The sequence below is a fragment of the Osmerus mordax genome, chromosome 2 (assembly GCF_038355195.1).
Source record: "Osmerus mordax isolate fOsmMor3 chromosome 2, fOsmMor3.pri, whole genome shotgun sequence".
NCBI classification, from domain to species: domain Eukaryota; kingdom Metazoa; phylum Chordata; class Actinopteri; order Osmeriformes; family Osmeridae; genus Osmerus; species Osmerus mordax.
Genome location: NC_090051.1, coordinates 10,636,491 through 10,657,071, shown reverse-complemented (window position 1 = coordinate 10,657,071; position 20,581 = coordinate 10,636,491). Strand labels below are relative to the sequence as shown.

General features: G+C 40.2%; 1 protein-coding gene across 4 annotated transcripts in view; it reads left to right on the top strand.

The window, feature by feature from the left end:
* Positions 1-10,789: 10,789 nt before the first annotated feature.
* The window catches only part of itgb2 (integrin, beta 2), a 44,163-nt gene continuing 34,371 nt past the window's right edge, over positions 10,790-20,581 (top strand). The window contains exons 1-7 of one of the 4 annotated variants that reach the window (XM_067254907.1): positions 10,790-10,896; positions 11,434-11,494; positions 12,038-12,092; positions 12,583-12,677; positions 14,739-14,925; positions 15,021-15,191; positions 15,275-15,516. In XM_067254907.1, the coding sequence (XP_067111008.1) occupies positions 12,041-12,092; positions 12,583-12,677; positions 14,739-14,925; positions 15,021-15,191; positions 15,275-15,516 (747 nt within the window). In that variant the 5' untranslated portion in view covers positions 10,790-10,896; positions 11,434-11,494; positions 12,038-12,040. The remainder of the gene's footprint in view (positions 10,897-11,433; positions 11,495-12,037; positions 12,093-12,582; positions 12,678-14,738; positions 14,926-15,020; positions 15,192-15,274; positions 15,517-20,581) is intronic. The other 3 variants (XM_067254919.1, XM_067254924.1, XM_067254914.1) reach the window with 3 other exon arrangements.

The window sequence follows — 20,581 nt, the reverse complement described above, 5'->3', positions numbered from 1 at the left end:
GAGCAGGGGAGACATTTCATTGAAAATTTCGTTAGCAATTAGCCAAGCATGCATGTTTCAAATATTCACATAAAATCGACTTTTCATGTTACAGTCAACTTTTCCTCAGATTTGTGTACTAAACATTCTCAAGAGTCTTCATATGAACTTGTGATTGAATCAAAGTATCAGTTTTTGACCGGCGGATGTGTAAAGCATTATTTTAGCGTTAGCGATAAATTCGATTTGCTTTATATCAATCATTTTTTGAGATATGAAGTTGCCTTTGCACATGGTAACATGTTGTAGTGTCGTCCACCGATATACCAAGTTTAGTGTTGATATCTCAAAGATTTGCAGAGATTTGACCCAAGTTCCTGTTTGGTTACTTTTTTGCTGATTTTGATTGGCTGTGCCGGACAAACGGTTTAGAAAATCAAAACGCCATGGGATAACTTTTGTGAGGCTTGGTCTGAAGATCATCTCTGGTCATTTTGAAGAAGATATGACAAAAATTGTAGGAGGAGTAGGCTTTCAAAGGTTTTTGATACAACCGGAAATAGCGGAAAATCTATATAACCGGAAATTGACGTCATAGGGTGCGTTGAACTCGTCTTGATCCAGGGAATCCAATGGTACCTCATCTTTGAAAATCAGTCATACGGTTCAAAAGTTGCGTGTGTAAACACAAGTCCAACTTTGACCCATTGGTGGCGCTAGAGTGGTCTGATGGGATACATGAAACTTGGTGTAGGTATAGAAGGAACTGTCCTTAATGAGTGTGCCAAATTTAACAAAAAGTTATCCAAGGGTTCTAGGGGCTGCCATTGACTCCAATGGAACTAGAATAATAATAATAATAAAACTAACAATAACAATAGGTTTCCTCCTTACGGAGGAATCCTAAATATAACTGCAAGCAGCAATGGCGGATTCCTCCAAACATTGCAAACCACTGAAAAATGTATATTCTTTACAAATAGTCACTGTAAAATTCCATGCTGCAGACTTACCAATGGGATACCAAATATGAAATGCAATACCATCAAGATCCACAAGGGCTTTTATTTCAAGCCAAGGAGTGAAGGGAGGGGGCTTGGTTGAGCCTACCCATTCCAGAAAGCCTTGTATCTTTGTGTATCAGGGCGTGGCCTGTAGCGTCACTTATGGGTGATATTGGGCCATTTGTGGTGTGGTAGTTACTCTTGGCCTATACTATAAATGTTTCAGGATTTTGAGAACTTTTACCATTGCATACAAAATCGGAAATGCAATACCATCAAGATCCACATGGGCCTTTGCTAAAGACCAAGCAATGAGTGGGGGCTTGGTCAGCCCACAATTGCCTGAAATGTTGTGTATGCGTCTCGTCAAGCTTGCGCGTGTGTCAAGGGAAAGGCTGAGTGTGTGAGAATGTGTAGCGCGCGCGCTGAGGAGCAGAGGGAGACGTTTCATTGGAAATTTCCTTAACAATTAGCCAAGCATGCATTTTTCAAATATTCACCAAAATTCAACTTTTCATCTTACAGTCAACTTTTTCTGAGATTTGTGTACTAAACATTCTCAAGAGTTTTCATGAACTAAAGGCAAACAAATCAACAGTTATTGGCCAAAACACATTTTTGGTTCCTGCGGCCGCGCCGATCACATGACACGATCACATGACACCAAATTGATTGGACATCCTCAGAAGAGGGTTCCGAGTCATCTTACCAAGTTTGGTGGTAATATTTCAAAGATTTGCTGAGATTTGATCCAACTTCCTGTTTGGTTGCTTTGTTGACGATTTTGATTGGCTGTACCGGACAAACGGTTTTGAAATTCAAAAATCTGTTGAAGAATTCAGTGAGGGTTGCTCTGACGATGATACCTGCCAATTCTGGGGAAGATTGGACAAAAATTGTAGGAGAAGTAGCAAAAAAACGTGTTTCCTAAATCTTTATTGTACAAAAAAATCCAATACGGCGGCCGTTATAGGTTATTGAGGCTTTTTTGTTCCTCATGAGAAATAAGGCATATCTAATGAATTTCAGAATTTTGGGACAAATGGGATGCGAATGGCATCACTTTGTAAATGGACAATTGGGGCTTGGCCGTAGCGCCACCTATGGATAATGGTGCGTCATTTGTGGTGTGGTAGTTACTCCTGGCCTATACTATCAATGTTTCAGGATTTTGAGAACTTTTTCTAAAATGCATTACCATCAAGATCCACAAGGGCCTTCACTTCAAGCCAAGGAATGAGTGGGGGCTTGGTCAGCCCACAATTGCCTGAAATGTTGTGTATGCGTTTCGCCAAGCCCGCGCGTGTGTCAAGGGAAAGGCTGAGTGTGTGAGAATGTGGAGCACGCGCGCGCTGAAGAGCAGGGGAGACATTTCATTGGAAATTTCGTCATCAATTAGCCAAGCATGCATGTTTCAAATATTCACCACAAATCGACTTTTCATGTTACAGTCAACTTTTCCTCAGATTTGTGTACTACACATTCTCAAGAATCTTCATATGAACTTGTGATTGAATCAAAGTATCAGTTTTTGACTGGCGGATGTGTAAAGCATTATTTTAGCGTTAGCGATAAATTCGATTTGCTTTATATCAATCATTTTTTGAGATATGAAGTTGCCTTTGCACTTGGTAACATGTTGTAGTGTCGTCTATTGATATACCAAGTTTAGTGTTGATATCTCAAAGATTTGCTGAGATTTGACCCAAGTTCCTGTTTAGTTACTTTTTTGCTGATTTTGATTGGCTGTGCCGGACAAACGGTTTAGAAAATCAAAACGCCATGGGATAACTTTTGTGAGGCTTGGTCTGAAGATCATCTCTGGTCATTTTGAAGAAAATATGACAAAAATTGTAGGAGGAGTAGGCTTTCAAAGGTTTTTGATACAACCGGAAATAGCGGAAAATCTATAGAACCGGAAATTGACGTCATATGGTGCGTTGAACTCGGCTTGATCCAGGGAATCCAATGGTATCTCATCTTTGAAAATCAGTCATACGGTTCAAAAGTTGCGTGTGTAAACACAAGTCCAACTTTGACCCATTGGTGGCGCTAGAGTGGTCTAATGGGATACATGAAACTTGGTGTAAGTATAGAAGGAACTGTCCTTAATGAGTGTGCCAAATTTAACAAAAAGTTATCCAAGGGTTCTAGGGGCTGCCATTGACTCCCATGGAACTAGAATAATAATAATAAAACTAACAATAACAATAGGTTTCCTCCTTACGGAGGAATCCTAATAATAATAAAACTAACAATAACAATAGGTTTCCTCCTTACGGAGGAATCCTATTAATAATAATAATAAAACTAACAATAACAATAGGTTTCCTCCTTACGGAGGAATCCTAATAAAACTAACAATAACAATAGGTTTCCTCCTTACGGAGGAATCCTAAATATAGCTGCAGGCAGCAATGGCGGGTTCCTCCTCAGCATTGCAAACCATTACAAAATTGACATGACACGGACATGTATTTCATACATGTACACAACATTTCAAGACAATTGGATCAATGGCTGATTTGAAGTCATTTTTTGAAATTCTTTAAAAATTGTCACTGTAGAGAAATATCCATGCTGCCGACATTATGGGTTCTTGAGACTTCTTTGTTCCCCATTGGCAATAAGGCATGCGTACCAACTTTTAGACATTTTGGACTGACAGGGTTAAAATGCCACCCTTTTGAAAGTGACAACTTTGAAGTGTGTTCTGTCAGGCCACCTGTGCTCTGGTCAGGCCCATCATGCAGAGATCCATTCTTTAAAAGCTTTGATTACAACAATAACTTTATGAAAGTCAGAATACACTTTAGTAAAGGACGTGTGTAGTTTATGTACTACTACTGCTTGCTCTGCCCACACACTTTCCCCATCCATGCTGTTTCCCTCTTTCCCAGTGCAGGTGGTGCGGTGGCCGCATGAGGTTTAGGTGTAGTCCAAAAGTTGCCTCCCACAATCAAAACATATTAACCGCAACATTGTTTTCAAACTTTCTCAAAGATGGCTTGAAAACCACAGATATTGACTCTCTTCTTGAGTAGATCTCTTTCCAGAATCTCAGTCAATCCAGAATCAAGATTAGCCTCATAGGCAATTGGTCTGGTCTAGGGCACAGCCCACGTTCAGCTCCTTGCAAGTATAGCCTGTGATAGTAAAATGGCTGACTCTCTGTTCCCATTCAACTACACAGCATGCACACTCAAGGTGACCAACAAGATTATATTAACTAACAAACAATAACATTACAAACATCTAACTGAATGAACACAACAACTGAAATCCCTTGCGTAGCTGTTGTTTTTTTACATGCCGCACTGCATGCTGGGTACCCAAGAGCGCTGACACTGATTATCTAGCTGTGCTCCAACTGCGTGATATGACGAGATGCTAGTGGCGCGCTAAGGTCTCAGAGTCTCCTGCCCGAGTTCAAGTTCTGCCCGATTAGCAAGCTATTTTTACTAATGTTTTGTTAGCAAATGAATGGTAATGCAAGCTAGCTAAAAACAATGTTAGTTAGCTTGGCCAAACTGGTTTTCATAGAAACAGAAATCAACAAATCAGATCAGACGAACTTTATTCAGAAATGTGGGGATGGAGGGAACATTAAAGGTGTAGGTACAGTAAAAGTGAAATGGAACGTGTCTTTCTGCCTTGAAGCTGCGTGTGCATCAACAAGACCCCATCTATATGTAAAGATAACATCCAAGCTAACAATTTCGCCAAATCTGACTGCAGCTTTGTATACCATATGTACCGTGTTATGGTTGTTTGAGTTAAACAACTTGCTAAATGAATTAAATGTCTGTTAAATGTCAAATCCAACTATAAATGTATAAAAGAGAGAGTTCCAATCAAATCTGAATTTGTTTTAAACCTAGAGGTTTAAAAGGCTACCTTTTCCTAAACTGACATGCACCAACTCAGAGAACTGAGTTTCAACAGCCATTTACACATTTAATCTCTATTCGTTACTCTACTCTTAAGGCATGTTTAACTTAATGTCTGCACCTCTCTGTCACCAACTGTCTCTGGAGTGGGGGGTGGGGGCTTCACAGGGTGTCTACAGGTATAAACAAGTTAAATGTAAGACCTTTTAATACCACTTCCAAATGAAATTAAAGACCAAACTTACGATGGAAATACAAATCAAAAGTGGAAATATACAGTAATCTTTCCAAGTAAACACTGATGTCTGTTCAATATGAACAGTATGGTAAAATGACAATAATCGGTTGAGTTTAAGAACATTGACTAAATGTGTGTAATGCGAAAGGATAACACAAAAATGTAATTGCTGTCCTAAATTATATTTATTATTACACTAGGGTGGAAATGGTGGAGCAGAAACTAACCATTCCATGAATCCCATAGAAACAAAGGCAAATGTGTGAGATGTACTGATGTGGAGCACAAATCATCCAAGAAGCAGTACTTCTCTTGAGTGGTTTTTATTCAGATGAATAATCATTGGATTCAGGTCAAAAGTCTATCACTTGAACTGGTTTCATCACTTAAGACACTCAAAGTCAGCAACTTGGCATACTGGGACATGGAAAGGATTAAACATTTAGACTTTGATGTCCTCAAAAAAGCAGGCTGCAGAGCTACTGTGTCTGTGGGGTGACTGTCTCTGGAGGGCTGGCAGGCAGGGGCAAGCAGGGCCTGCAGGCAGGCAGGCAGGCAGGCCAGCTGGATGAAGCTGTCCTGGGGTCAGGGCTGAAGAGAAGCTGTCCAGCTAGAGAGGGGTAGTCCAGTAAGGGGTCTGTGTGGATCTCACCATCCTCTGTTGCAGTGGTTCTCAACCCTGGTCCTCAAGTACCCCCTGTCCTGCATGGTTTAGATGTTTCCCTGCTCGAACCCACCTGATTCAAATGAATGGGTTGTTATCTAGTTATGCAGAAGCCTGTTAACGACCATTCATTTGAATAAGGTGTGTTGGAACAGGGAAATATCTATTTCCTCTATATCTATTTCAGAATCAGAATGGGTTTTTATTCGCCATGAAAGTTTGCACAGACAAGGAATTTACTTTGGCAGGAGAGCCTACCTAGGCAGCCATTTTCGGCGCCAACTAGAAAGTTACAGCATAACATGAGGAGAGAGGAGGAGAGAAAAAGGCAACACCCAGACAATGCTCCTAGAGGAGTAAAGTGTGGGAACAGACAAAAACCTCAGCACATAACATTTACATTTAGTCATTTAGCAGACGCTCTTATCCAGAGCGACTTACAGTAAGTACATAAGCACAACAACATTTACAAAAACACGTGACTTGCAACGGGGAGTGGGGGGGGGGGGGGGGGGGGTAGACAAGCAGCATCTGGACCTGCAGCCATGGTAGGCGCTGGACACAGACCCGCCAGCCACCCTGGGGAAACAAGCAGGCGAAGGCGTTGGATGGGGGTGGGGGGGTGGTGATATCTGTTGTAGGTGAAAGTTAATGTGTGAGTAGGTCTGGGTTGGCGCCCTCGACCTAGGCCACAATCAGTCCGATTCACCCTATGCAGATTGTGTTGGCCAGGAGACATCCTTGTTCATGACCCGGGAAGAGACCAAACATCAGATGTCGGTGGGGGGGAAGGGAGGAGCAAGATAGTCTCGCTTCAGCGCTCTCCAGGGGAGTTGTTTTCCAGCGACGACCTTGGCCAGGGCCTGTGCTGGTTACGGGGCCGAAAGTGGATAAGATTGGGGTAGTTGTTTTGACGAGTAGCCGCAACTCAATTTTCACGTCCACCCTTCAGGAAGGTCTCCATGTCCTCCATCTTCCTTTGCAGAGCCGCAAACGTATCTCTGTTGTAATCTATGCTGCGTTGTGAGTTCACAGTCTGAGCTCCAACAACTCTGCCCACCGCATCAATCATATCGGGCAGCCTAATGGGGCTTTTGATGGCTGCAGCCGTTTCCTTAATTTTCCGATATACAAAGCCAGCGCCTATTCCAAACAGCAGAAAGCCTGTAATCATGGTTCCGAATATGAAGATGTCTTCAACGTCCTCCACGGAAAGCGCCGCTAGACACACGACACGCCAATTCTCCCACGCGTCCATCGTGTAGCCAGCTGCGAACGTCCCGTCCGGACAGTTGGGTTCCCCTGAACCCGAGCTTCTCTTCGAGAAGATGGTGTCAATAGCATTGAGAGACCAGCTAATTAATTCCATGCTTCTAGTTTCGGAGAGTGATGATGAGAGAGTATTTTGAGACAAGACAAGACACAAGACACAGCCAAGCAGGGAAGGTCAGGGAGGGGAGGAGAGAAAAATGCGACCGCCTTCGTCGAGAGCCAAAGAAAAATGGAGGGTACAATTTCTGGGGAAATTGTAGGGTGTGCTTGCTTGCGTCGGTTGCACAGGGGTCAGTTTTTTAATTACATTTTTACAACTGATATTTCTGTATATTTTATATAAAAATGCATAGGGCCTACTTATTATTTATAAAGATTACATAGATTTAAAAGCATCTTTTTTTTGCTGCTCATTTACAACTCAAAATACGAGTGTAGAATGAAATATGATGTCTTCTCATTTCCCCTGCAAGAGGCAGCCTCATAGCTGAATCAAAACGAATACATTTGGCAGACCGGTGTAAAAATGGACCTAATCTCTATGACTTAAACGTCCTTTTAAGTTTTCCCTTCTCGTGATATTTTCAGGCATTTAGCCTCCTCATATTGCATTCATTCATTAATAAAGAACCCCCATTGAAAACAGATGCATCATAGACCACTGTAGTATCTGCTAAATGACTAAATGTAAATGTGTTGCCCGGGCAACAGAGGCTAATGTCATGCTAATGCTTCAGTGAAATAGTAGACTATCGTTCCCGAAAGTAGATGTGGGCCTACTTCCTTAATAATATCAGCTAATATTGTACATTACATTTCACAATTGTGTTTCACATCACAAAGTAAAATGAGTAAATAGTTATCACCCTGGCCTCTTTGCTTGTGGCGTTTCTGCAGCTGCCTTGCAGTAAAGCTGTAGTTAGCCTAGCTATCCCCCAAGTTAACAGATGCGAAACGAATGTTCTGCTACAGCGTGTTTTCGTGACGTTAGTGACGTAGTGACGTTAGTAACGTCAGTGACTGTGGCTAGCAAATTAGCCACCATTAGCTTCACTTTTCGCCACAAAAACTTAACTTGAGCCTAAACCATGCAACAGAACGTAAATAAAAATACAAGCAACTCAATCGCTACCAAGACGAAACTTTTGACACCGCCGTTGTGTATGTAGTCCAAATATTGAGGGATCCTTAGGGGTGCAAAAATAAACAATAATAAATAATATATATGTGAGAGCCCTTACAAAAAAGAAGTATATTAAAGTATATTATAAGTATACTAAAATATGGATAGTTCACTTTTGATATACTTTTAAGAAGTATGCGTCAAAAATTGTTCACTTTTGATATACTTATAAGAAGTATACTTAGAAAAGTGTTCACTTTTGATATACTTTTAAGTATGCTTTGAAAATAGTTCACTTTTGTAAGAAGTATACTTAGAAAATAGTTCACTTTTGATATACTTTTAAGTATGCTTTGAAAATAGTTCACTTTTGTAAGAAGTATACTTAGAAAATAGTTCACTTTTGATGTACTTTTAAGTATGCTTTGAAAATAGTTCACTTTTTATATACTTTTAAGAAGTATGCTTAGAAACAGAAAATGGTATACATTTCTTCTGGAGTAGGATGTACGTTTTCTATTATTATACAGCAAAAACAGTCAAAATAATTTTCAAGTACATTACAGGTAACATTTTTTAGATCCATCTCATTCTAATTATTCATGTCTATGAAAATCTATTATGCATTGCACATTGAATCTTTTTTGGTACTGAAGCTGTAACCTTAATTACTGCCAAAACATTCTGAAGACCTATAATCTTATACTAATAATGATCAATTGGAGTATTAATGGAAAAAAAGAAAAAGCTAATTGAGAAAGAAGCAGACAGAAGGGTTGCATTATGCATTTGAAGGTTATACTGTCAAACTGACTGAAGAACAAAATAACGACGTGAAAAAATGAAGCGTGGCTCATTGGCTGGTCAATTCCCATGATGCAAGGCAGTAAATAGTGTTAAAATTTGCTGAAATTTGCAGTTTGTTCGAAATACAAATGTAACTTCATGAATTTCATTTTTTAAATGTGTCTGCTTAGAATGTAGTGTTTTGTTGCGTGGTCATTGTTGTGGTGGTTTACCATTGTAACCATGAGTTAAATTACTGTTACGTTTCATAAGAAGAGCTGGATTCTTAAAACATCAACGCTTGCGCAGTGAATAACTTCCTTCAGCTAAGAAACTGCAGTGTAACTTTGCAAGGGCCCCCGTTCTCGCAAAGTGACTTATAATCTGAGGCGTTTGAGGGGCTTTAACATTATAATATATTAGTAAGTAATAGTAATAGTTAATTTATTAAGTTTACTTCTTGAAGTACTTACATTAATTGAAAGTGCACTTAAAAGTATTGCAAAGTATACTTTGAGGTTCTTTAGGAAGTATACTTCATGAACTGAAAGTGCACTACACAGGTTACTTTACAGTATTCAAAAGTAAACCTTGAAATACACTACAAGTGTACTTTAAAGTGTACTAAGTGACCTAAAAAGTGGGACAATTCAGTTTACTTAGTACAAAAATAGTATATAAATAAGTACAAAAATAGTATACTTTAAGTAACATGATAATAGTATACTTTTTATACTAAGTATACTTACAAAATAAACTTGAAGTATACTTCTTTTTTGTAAGGGAGAACAAAGGTTGTGCCCTTGCCGAAGGCAAAGCACACCCAATAAATATATATGATAGAGAACAAAGGTTGTGCCCTTGCCGAAGGCAAAGCACACCCAATGATGAGTGTTGCTTTACTATTACTAGCTTACAGTTATTGTTAATGCCATCATTGTGCTGTTAACTGACATAACGTTACATAACCATAACAATATTGTGGTTATCAGACATGATTTATTCATCTTCGTCTTTGCTCCAGAAGACGTCAACAATCTATAATGCCACGATTAATATGCCACAATATCACTTTTTATATTAGGCTATAATTACGTTTGTCATGCCATGAACATGATAACGTTCATTACAAAATGGTTAAATCTGCTTTAAAATAACGAAAATAAACTCTCATCTTCATACATGTGTGCAGACATTTGTAAAACTGGTTACAGCTAAGGCAGGCTACTGTAGTGGGAGATAGTTTTGGATATGTTGACTGGAGTTAATAGAATAAAAACGACCGAACGAGCCAGGTATCTAACTGGAAGTGCAATACCACCTACATCCACCGGGGCCGTTGCCTCAAGCCAAGGGGTGAGGGGTGGGGGTCTGGTTGCAAGCTGTACAGGCTGAAGACAAGCACTCAAAATATTACGAGTAGTTATAAATGACTTGGGTTTTAAAATGTCAACTGAACTTCCCCATTTTTTTCTAAGAATGTTCATGTTCTACTGGGGGTGTGAATGAGCAGTTGCCTCGTGAATCAGTTTATTCTTTCTAGAACCATTTCACCAGTTGTAAGCTCATGATAACACTAGTTCTCGTATTGTTTTAATATTACAAAGGGTATTAAAACACAGACCACTGTTAAAAACAGCTCATCTTGTGCATCTTGCCCAAACTTGGTAGTACTTCTACATGCCTCCAGGTGCAGCTACGGTACATTACAAAATCGAATAGGAAGTGAAGAGGCATTGGGCCTCATAAGTCACTATGAATTTTGGTGATACCCTCCTGACTCTCCTGACTCACTGAACATGCATACATCATAGATTCCTCTTTATAGGCTGTTTGTTGCTTCACCCTGCTTCCTCTATGTTAACACGTACTCTTATTGTTGGTTGTTTCGACAGAAGTAGGTTTCATCTGCTCTGAAGGGTGGAGGGTTGCTGACTTAGGTAAGTGGTCTGTTATTATACATGCTGTTTAATTTTTTTTCTTCTGAAACACTCACTAAAGTATATGATTATTTTTCACAACATACAGCACATGAAACACATTTTATAATAGCAATAGAAAATGTATATTTTTCAGTGGATGTTATTGTCTATAGAAAATATAGGAAAGGTAGTGACAAAAGTACTAATGTGTAGAGTTGAGCTGTACTTTGTTGATCCTCACATATCATTAGTTATTTTCCTTTACTGATGATGGGAGTTTCAAAGCATAAGTTTCTAAGTTTTGTGAAAATATTTAGTTCCATAAGAAGGTTACAGTGATACTTGACTTTTACTCTGGATTAGGTAGATAACAAGCAAAAGTTGAATTAATGTGATGATTTATAAAATGGTTTGTCATTTATCAAGCTCATTCAGTTCCACCACTGAATCAACGTAGAAATGTTCAACTTTGTTGCACATCTTTGTGAGAGCGGAAAGGGTGTAAACATATAGTGAACCGGAGGCCAAGCATTCATTTCCTTTTTCCTTTTCAAGGCTTTGTTTTCATAACTCACTGTTTGGTTTAATTACTAAACTGTGAAAAGAGTGCAAGGGTGTAAGTATACAATTACTTCTTGCTGTGAACCATTCAAGACTTCCTTTAGATAGCCAGGTTACATTTTTTTATGTATTTTACAGGTAAATCATTTGAGTTATTTCAGTATATTTCTTTTACAAAGTTTCGTGTCCAGCTAGTTGCCTCTCTGACTGGTGCTCTGAAAATACCGTTGGGTTGTAACTTCTGTGTCTATTGTGTCTGTGTCTTCTGTGTCCAAATATGTACCATTTTGCATCATCAGTGGTTTTGCAACACATTTCATAACCCTTCAAATGAATGTTGACACTTAGTTTAAGGCACCACCCTTCCCCACACAAACATGTTAATGGTTCACTTGTCAAAGTTTCCCTGTTGTACTCAGTTATTTTTATGTATAATCACACATATTCAATAAATCCTTATTTTCCTTGTATGTGAGCAAGAAATGTGTAGTAATACGCTTTTATTTAATGTACATCACCAAGCTTGGATGGAGTATATACATTTATGTTATCGAGATTGCTAAGGTTGTAAGCAAATTCTCCTGTATACTTTCTTCAGGAAATGGACAAGTGGCTGTTCCTTCAAGTTTTTCTTCTGTTAAAAGGACATGATGGTAAATTTTAAACTTTGCTTGCCATTTCAACGGTGCATGCTTCATGCAGTATATCAATAAAGTAGTTGATGTTGTCTCTTAATAGTAGTGGACTTGCAGACACAGACAACGTGGATTATAATTTTCCTTTTGTGCACTGTTTAACAAATCTTTATAGTGTCAATTGTCAAAGTAGGCAACAAAATGTCATATACTGCAATGAAAATATTCAGCATATTGAATTGAATGTTTTCACTTATGCATTAAACAATGCATGTCCTGATTTAGCTCTCACATTCAAAATCTTACCCATTTATGGTGTGTCCACCACTAAACTACTCTCAGAAGATGTTTATTCAAAACTTCTGCTTTTTTTTTTTTTTTACAAAATCTTACCCAGTGTCTGTACCTTTAATTTGAATCTGACTTAATAATTAGTTTCATCAATTGAAAGAAGAGTAATTTTGTCTAATACATTTGTTTGCATATTTGTTTCCACCAATGTTGTCAGTAGTGTTTTCCAAAGAAGTATGCTCAAAGACTGTCATCCATTCCTGCAATGACTGTATCAGATCAGGACCATACTGTGTGTGGTGCAAACAACTGGTGAGGAGAGGACTGTGTGTGTGTGTGTGTGTGTGTATGCTTGTATGCAGTGCTAAAACTAGAGATGAGCAAGGTGTGATTACTCCTTGTAATCACACCTACGTTGATGCGTTGAGCTGGAGAAAAGAGGTTGAGATCTTTAAATACCTGGGCACTGAGATCGATCACCACCTGTCCTTCACACAACATGCAGATGGGGTCTACAAAAAGGCCCAAGAGCTCATGTTTCTACTGAGAAGGCTGAAAGGCAGACAGGACATTATAAGAGCAGTATACCAGGCATTCGTCATGTTAGTCACATTCAACATTGCATCCGGGTACAACTTCCTCACAGAAATACAAGAAAAAAAACAAGCACAAATATTTTTTAAGTCACACAGGAAAAAGAAAGGTAGACTGAAGGACCCATCACACCCCCTTAGGCAATTGCTTCAGCGCACCTCTGGCCAAGAAAAGAGCTTACAAAAACGTACATGAAATGTCCATTTTAAACAAAGCTAAATAGTCACTATTTTTGATGCTCCTCTGCACATCTGAACACATAGGGCCCTATCTTGCACCCAGCGCAATTCACTTTGTCAACGACGCAAGTATCATTCCTAGTTTGCACTCGACGCAAAGAGGACTTTTCCCTCCACAGACGCACGTCGGTAAATTAGGGAATGACTTTGCGCTCCCGGGGGCGGTTCAGCGAAAAAAGGACGCGTGTTCCGGCGCAAACGTTCCCTGGTGCTATTTTGCAGTTTCAGAAAAACAATTCCGCCACTGACCAGGAAAAAAGTAGTCTAAAGTCAATGGCGCGCTATTCAGATGCTATTTTAAGGGCGCAAGCTTGGTCCGTGCACACTGCTGGCGAGGCCAGGGTCTTCTTTCTGCAAAGCTACGTTACATTGTTTTGATTTATGGCATGTTACATTTCTTCAATGATTATAAAAAGATTTTCATGAGAAATCTCTATGTATGTGAACACAATTGTGGCAATTTTCTCCCACGCCTGTTTAACCGAAGCTAATTTGGATGGGTTTCTTCTCGAATCTCCATCAGAATCAGAATCAGAATTCGGTTTATTCGCCATGTAGCCTATGTTACACAAACACGGAATTTACTGTGGCAGGAAGGTGCAAACAATAAACATATACGGGTCTTAAATTAAGTAAAAAAGTACAATAGTTAAACAAATTCCAAGAACCAAACAATTTAAAAAATAAAATATATATAAAAATAAGAATAAGAATTTGAATGAGCAGCATGAGCGGGTAATTTAGTGCAATGAGAAAACTGCTCTGCCTCTCCCATACAATGTCACTTCTCTATCTGTTAAGGCCCTGACTAGAACGTCTGTCTCCTCGGCTGTGAACCGCTCCTGGCGTGCGCCTGGCAAATCCGCCGTTATAATAGCAATCCGCCATGGAACAAGCGCTGCTCTTAAAGGGAATGTGAGATGACGCTCTGATTGGTTTATTGCACGTTATGCCCAAACCACACCCATTAGTAATGTAGCTACTTCGGACCTACCCATTTTTGATTTGCGCCAAACGCAAAGTTATTTATCCCGCCGGCAAAATAGCAACCGAGCCGGAGTCCCGCCCACAAAGTTACTTGCGCCTTGCGTTTTAATACTTGCGTTTCAGATCGTTAAAATAGGGCCCATAGAACACAAGACAAGACAGGATAGAAACAATAACTTCCGGCAACAACTAAAGAAATTCAAGACTTCCCAAAGACGCAAACAAAAGTGACAACATAAATAGCAAACCAAGCAAGACACAAGTGCTAATACTTAGAACTGATTAGCCAACCATAACAGGTGAGAACCCTTTTAACACAACAACAAATTAGAACACGGAACCTAATGCAGTGGGGGAGGCAGAGTGCAGCCTGGTTGACAGCTCTGTGGAGCTGGGCGTTACAATAGCCACTATGAGGATATGTATTTTGATTCAAATAGAACATGAATCAACCAAAATGGAAGTAATAAATCAACAATTCTAGTTTGTAAATGAATGTGCTGCAGTATAATTTACTGTTCCTAAGACATGTTTGGTTTTCTGTTACTCCTAGAACTTTACCAAACCAGGGGAGCCAGAAGCATCTCGTTGTGACACAAAGGCACAGTTAATTCAGAAAGGATGCATGGATGGCAACATCATCTCCCCAAGCAATGTACTACAAACAGAAGAGAACAAGCCTCTGATTACAGACTCTGTCCAGCTTAAACCACAGTCGGTCAAGCTGCAGCTCAGACCTGGTGATTATGCCGAAATAGTCCAAATAATAGTTTGTATTGATGCAATTGAATGTGCCACTTTTCCATCCTTTCTGTCTTGTTTTCATACACCATAGGAATGCCACACACCTTTACACTCGAATTCCAAAGAGTTGAAGGCTACCCAGTTGATCTTTACTATCTGATGGATCTGTCCTATTCCATGGAGGATGATCTTAGGGAAGTTAAACGTCTGGGACAGGACCTCTTTACAGCTCTGCAGACCATCACAGGAGATGGTCAAATAGGTAACAACATTTTGGATTGACTCAATTCAAGATGAGACATTAGTGATTACTAATTTCATGTTAATGCTGTGTTTTTGGTCCAGGTTTTGGCTCTTTTGTAGACAAGACAGTGCTACCTTTCACAAACACCAACAAAGCGAAGCTACAAAAACCTTGTGATGAAAAGGAGTTGAACTGTCAGCCAGCGTTTGGATATCGTCATGTTGTCAGTATGACTAATAATAGCGTCAAGTTTAACTATGAAGTGTCCAAGCAATTCATCTCAGGGAACTTGGATTCTCCTGAGGGAAGCCTTGATGCTGTAATGCAGGCTACTGTCTGCGGGGTAAGCTAAAAACACAAGTCTAATCTTTTTTTTGAACTGACACATTGATCCCATTGTTATTACATGCAAACAGTTTCTACTACACTGATGCTTTGCAGTTTAGAAAAGACTAACGAATCATAGCCTTTAACAAGTTATTTTTATATGGATACTTTTTATAACAGCAATAATGGAACCGTCACATGGTGACTTAATTAGATTGTCAATGCGGTACGGGTGTCTGTCTGATCATATAGTGAGTTACCTTGTGGGGCTTCTGCAACGGCCAGAGCTGAGACAGACGAGTGTTGGTAGCTGTGTTGGTCTGATTCCATAACCCACACCTCCCCGTCTACTTGAGACCCCAGAAAGACTTAACGTCCGTGTAACATTGCAGCGCATGGATTACAATCACTTGCCTGTATGCGCTCGGGTTTCGTCGTTTGACGTTTTTGGAATAGGCCTAACGAAACAGCGTAGACCTAATTGTACTAGAGACATCATCAGATGAATCATTAATCTGGACCAGTTACACGGACACTTCACACTTAGTGGAGCTACCACATCTTAAATGTGCTTAGCATTTGTCTTAAATTGTGTTAAATATGCTTTACATTAATGAAGCAATAAGTGAACAATGAGACTCCGAGTCAGTGGTGCGCTTCAGCCTAAAGACGCTCCTACAACTCCCGGTGTCACCCCTTTAACAGTCCGGGTACAGCTCATAGAACCTACATTGCTACATCACGGGTGTCCAGTGCGATTTACTACATGTGTGAAAACGATTTTACATTTGTGGAACGTGTTTTACATTTACGGAATGTGTTTCACATTTGCGGAACCAGTTTTACATTTGTGGATCATGTTTTACATTTGTGGATCGCATTTTACATTTGTGGAACGTGTTTTACATTTTCGGAATGTGTTTCACATTTGCGGAACCAGTTTTGCATTTGTGGATCACGTTTTACATTTGTGGATTGTCCTATACGCATTTGCAATACTTTTGGCCCCGTTTTACATTTACATTTAGTCATTTAGCAGACGCTCTTATCCAGAGCGACTTACAGTAAGTACAGGGACATTCCCCCCAAAGCAAGTAGGGTGAAGTGCCTTGCCCAAGGACACAACGTAATTTGCACGGCCGGGAATCGAACAGGCAACCTTCAGATTACTAGCCCGACTCCCTCACCGCTTAGCCACCTGACTGTTTTGAGCCCATACAGTTCCTTCACTTCCTGAAATTGGCTATATGTTATCCTATATGCCTCTCTGCATCAATACAGGGGAGCATAGATTTAAATATTTGTTCAAAATAAAGGATTTATAGCTGTAAATGCCCAAAAATCTAATTAAAATAAAAATTCATGGTAGTGTGAATAAGTTCACAACAGGGTGTTGTCTAGTTCTTCAGCCAAGGATGTTCAGAGAGAGGGAGACTGTTGAAAGGCTTGTGTTCTCCTAGTATAAAGAGGTGCCAATGTGTGGTCTGAACTTAGTAACTGATGTCTTCAGGCAAATGGCATTGGTCACCAGTGCTTAAAGCTGGGTAGAGAGACTGCAGCAGCTGTTGCTTTTTGCAGTATGAAACCTTGACAAAGATGCAGTTATTTCCTCTTGCATAAGGTGGTTGAGGATTGCAATTATAAAAAAACATGTCACATGTTGTTGCTGTGTGCTGTGGCCTAGTTACTTAACAAAAGCTGCAGAGCTTTTACATCTTCAGATGGTAGCCCTGCCCTGGCTGGTGACAGTAGAAAACACACTAAGGCCGAATCCCAATACTCTGTCTTACACCTACCCCTTACCCCTAGCCCTTAGTTTACCCCTAGCCATTGTGTCTCAAAACTGAGGGGTAAGGGCTACATAGCCCTATAAAATGAGACACCACTTGGTTACGGTTACGTATATTGATGTCTCCAAAGCAAGTAGTGTTATGCACTGATATCAAACGAAATTCGCTGCTAATGGAGTTTAGTTAAAACTGTAGACATGCTAGTCAGAGAAATGCCGGACTGTTGTGCAAATCAGCAATGTAACGTTAGCGTAGCAAACGCGCAGTATTAACATACCCCTAGTTTTCAAGTAAGCTCCCGTTTTCACTTGGTTTTAAGGGGTGTATACCCAGTAGCGGAGGGGGGGTGGGGGCGGGGGCGCCGAAAACCCCGGGCCCCGCACCCGAGGGGGCCCCCGATCTATGTTTTTTTTTTTTCATAATTTGTCTTTGGCAACAAAACGTTGATTGTATCTATGGTAGACAATTATACTAAATATATATAGGCCTACATTTTTAGAAACATTTTTGTTACCCCGATGCTGCTCGGAAAGTTAGAGCGCGTGCAGAGTTCTGTTCGAAGGATCTATCTAAGGACCATGATGATGGTTGACAAATTTGTTACATTTCGTAGGCTACTATGTACCGTGAGCTGAGCTGAGCATGGAAAAACATGAACTAAACACACACAGCATCCTACCATTTCTCATTGACAACAACATGGACCGTGCTTTCCCCAACCTTGCCATTCTTTATCGTATTTACTTGGCAATTCCGATAAGCAGTGCTAAGGCAGAGAGGACTTTCAGCCATCTGAAATTAATAGAGTTTCTTGCGATCAAGCATGGGAGTGGCGCTCCCACTCCCAATTTAGCGCTGCTGTGCATCGAGAGGGACATCGAGATTGACATTCACAAAGTAATCGCCAGATTTACTAATGATAAGAACAGACAGATGATGATTTAAATAGGCAAGGACATTTTTTGTGGCCTATATTTCATGTCTGCATAGCCTATATATTCTAAAACTAAAGTTAAATAATGTGTTTTGACCTGTGTGTACGCTATGAGTTTGCTGGTTTTGAATATCCCAATACATGTCAGTTCGGAAAATAAAATGATTATGGTCTAATGGAATTATAGTTCAATTGTCGCATGCCGGCTGTAGGTGGCCTACTGCAGTGCGCGTTACGCGTGTGTGTTGCGCACTCGTTTTTTTTTCATGGGAGCTTGGTTCGTGCGTGTAGCTTGAGCCAAATTGTTGCTGAAAGAATTGTTATATAGGCCTATGTTTGTTTATTATAAGTTGTCACTGTTAGGATAAGTACTATAGGCTATAGACTATAGGCTAAGTAGTAGACAGTACTGTCTTTAACTTCATTTTGGGGGGCTTATGACCTCTTCGTTGAATTTGAATATAATGTATTTGGTAAATGGACATATCATTAAACCCATTTTATGCATGGATTTGGGTAGGCCTACAGTATACTGTGTGTGAGAGATTCTAATGAATGCTGAATGCGAGCCTACTGGCCTACATTTTGTTCGCACATTATGGGCTATGATGACTGAACACATGTATTATTGGCTAATATGTGCTGTTCACAATAAAGGTTGCCATTGGTTATTTTTTATGGTTATATTTTATTGCACTGCAAAATATTAATAACAGGGTTCGCTTGTTTCAAAGGGTGTTCTTAATGATTTATGCAATATGAGTATGCTAAATGCTTGAAAATATCACTAGAAGGGAAAAACTTAAGGGGACGGACCCACCTGCAACCGACGCAAGCAAACACACCCTACAATTTCCCCAGAAATTGTACCCTCTCTAGTTATGATAGTTATCTAGCTAGTAGGTAACATGTCCCAATCCCTGCCACACGCTGCGTGTCCACTACAGCGTTTTTTAATGCTCTGCACCGCTTGCCTTCCCACAGTTCACAATGCTCGGGGGCGTATCCGACAGGTTAATACAGAGTTGTAGTTCTCTAAGGTCACTGTTAGAGCTGTAATCGGGCCTTAAAAGTTAGGCCCGACAAGGACAGAGCCCGACAGAATCCGGACCGAGCCCAACAAGTAAATTTTGATTGACAGCTTTTTAAAAGCCCAAACCCGTTTACAGCCCGACATTATTCAAATGTGCGCACGCACACAGCTCTTCTGCCTTTTGTCAAGAAAGAGTCATTTATATATTTTTTACATAATTTATTCATGACTAACTTAGGCTATAGGCCACTTGGAAGTTGGAACAAATAAATAAAATAAGTCCTCTGTAACATCGTAACATCTCAGCACTGTAAATAGGCCTAGGCATTACATTTACATTACATTTAGTCATTTAGCAGACCAAGGCCGTAGCCATGGAGTCAACATTGGGGGGGACGAATTACATTTTTTATGATAATTTCGGACAGCAGTTGCCTGTCGTAGCGTAGCACATTTATATTTTTATATAAATATATTGGGGGGGGGGGATTTTGACCAGATTTGAATATTGCGATATGTATTATGATTACGGCCTTGTAGCAGACGCTGTTATCCAGAGCGACTTACAGTATTTACAGGGACATTCCCCCCAAGCCTTGCCCAAGGACACAACGTCAGTTTGACGGCCAGAATCGAACCAGCAACCTTCTGATTAATAGCCAGATTCCCTAACTGCTCAGCCATCTGACCTCACCAGAGGTCTGAGGCATACACTTACGGTGCGTGTCCACTGCAGCGACGCAAATCGCTTGCCATCGCTCGCCTTCCCACAGTGCACCACGCCCGGGGGCGTGTCAGACAGATTAATGAGAGTTGTAGTTCTCTAAAAGTCGTTCGTATAACGTCATGGCAAAGTGTGCAGACTTGGGTTTACTTATTCGCAATATCAATCAAAATACAACGCTACAACTCAAAACTGTTTAATAGACATACATGTTAACGTGTGTAAAAAAGTTTTATTATATACCGTATTTCTTCGAATAAACGCCTCAAAAGTGCAAGAGTGTACCTGTAGAAAAAGCAAGCAACAGTAATATAATATAATTCGCAGCGAGTACAAGAGGTTAAGTCAGTTACAGCTAACCAACAAGAGCAACAAGTCCCTCAGTAAGAGTCATTGTGTTCCTGGAGGGAGCTAACATCAGGTCCAGCAAATCATTCCTAAATACCGTTGTACTCCCGGAACAAGTGCGTCTTGAGCCTTTTCTTGAAGGTGGGGAGACAGTCAGTGTCTCTGATGAAGGGGGGGAGGTGATTCCACCATTGGGGGGCCAGACAGGAGAAGAGCTTGGGTTGGGAGCGGGCGCTCTTGAGAGGTGGGACC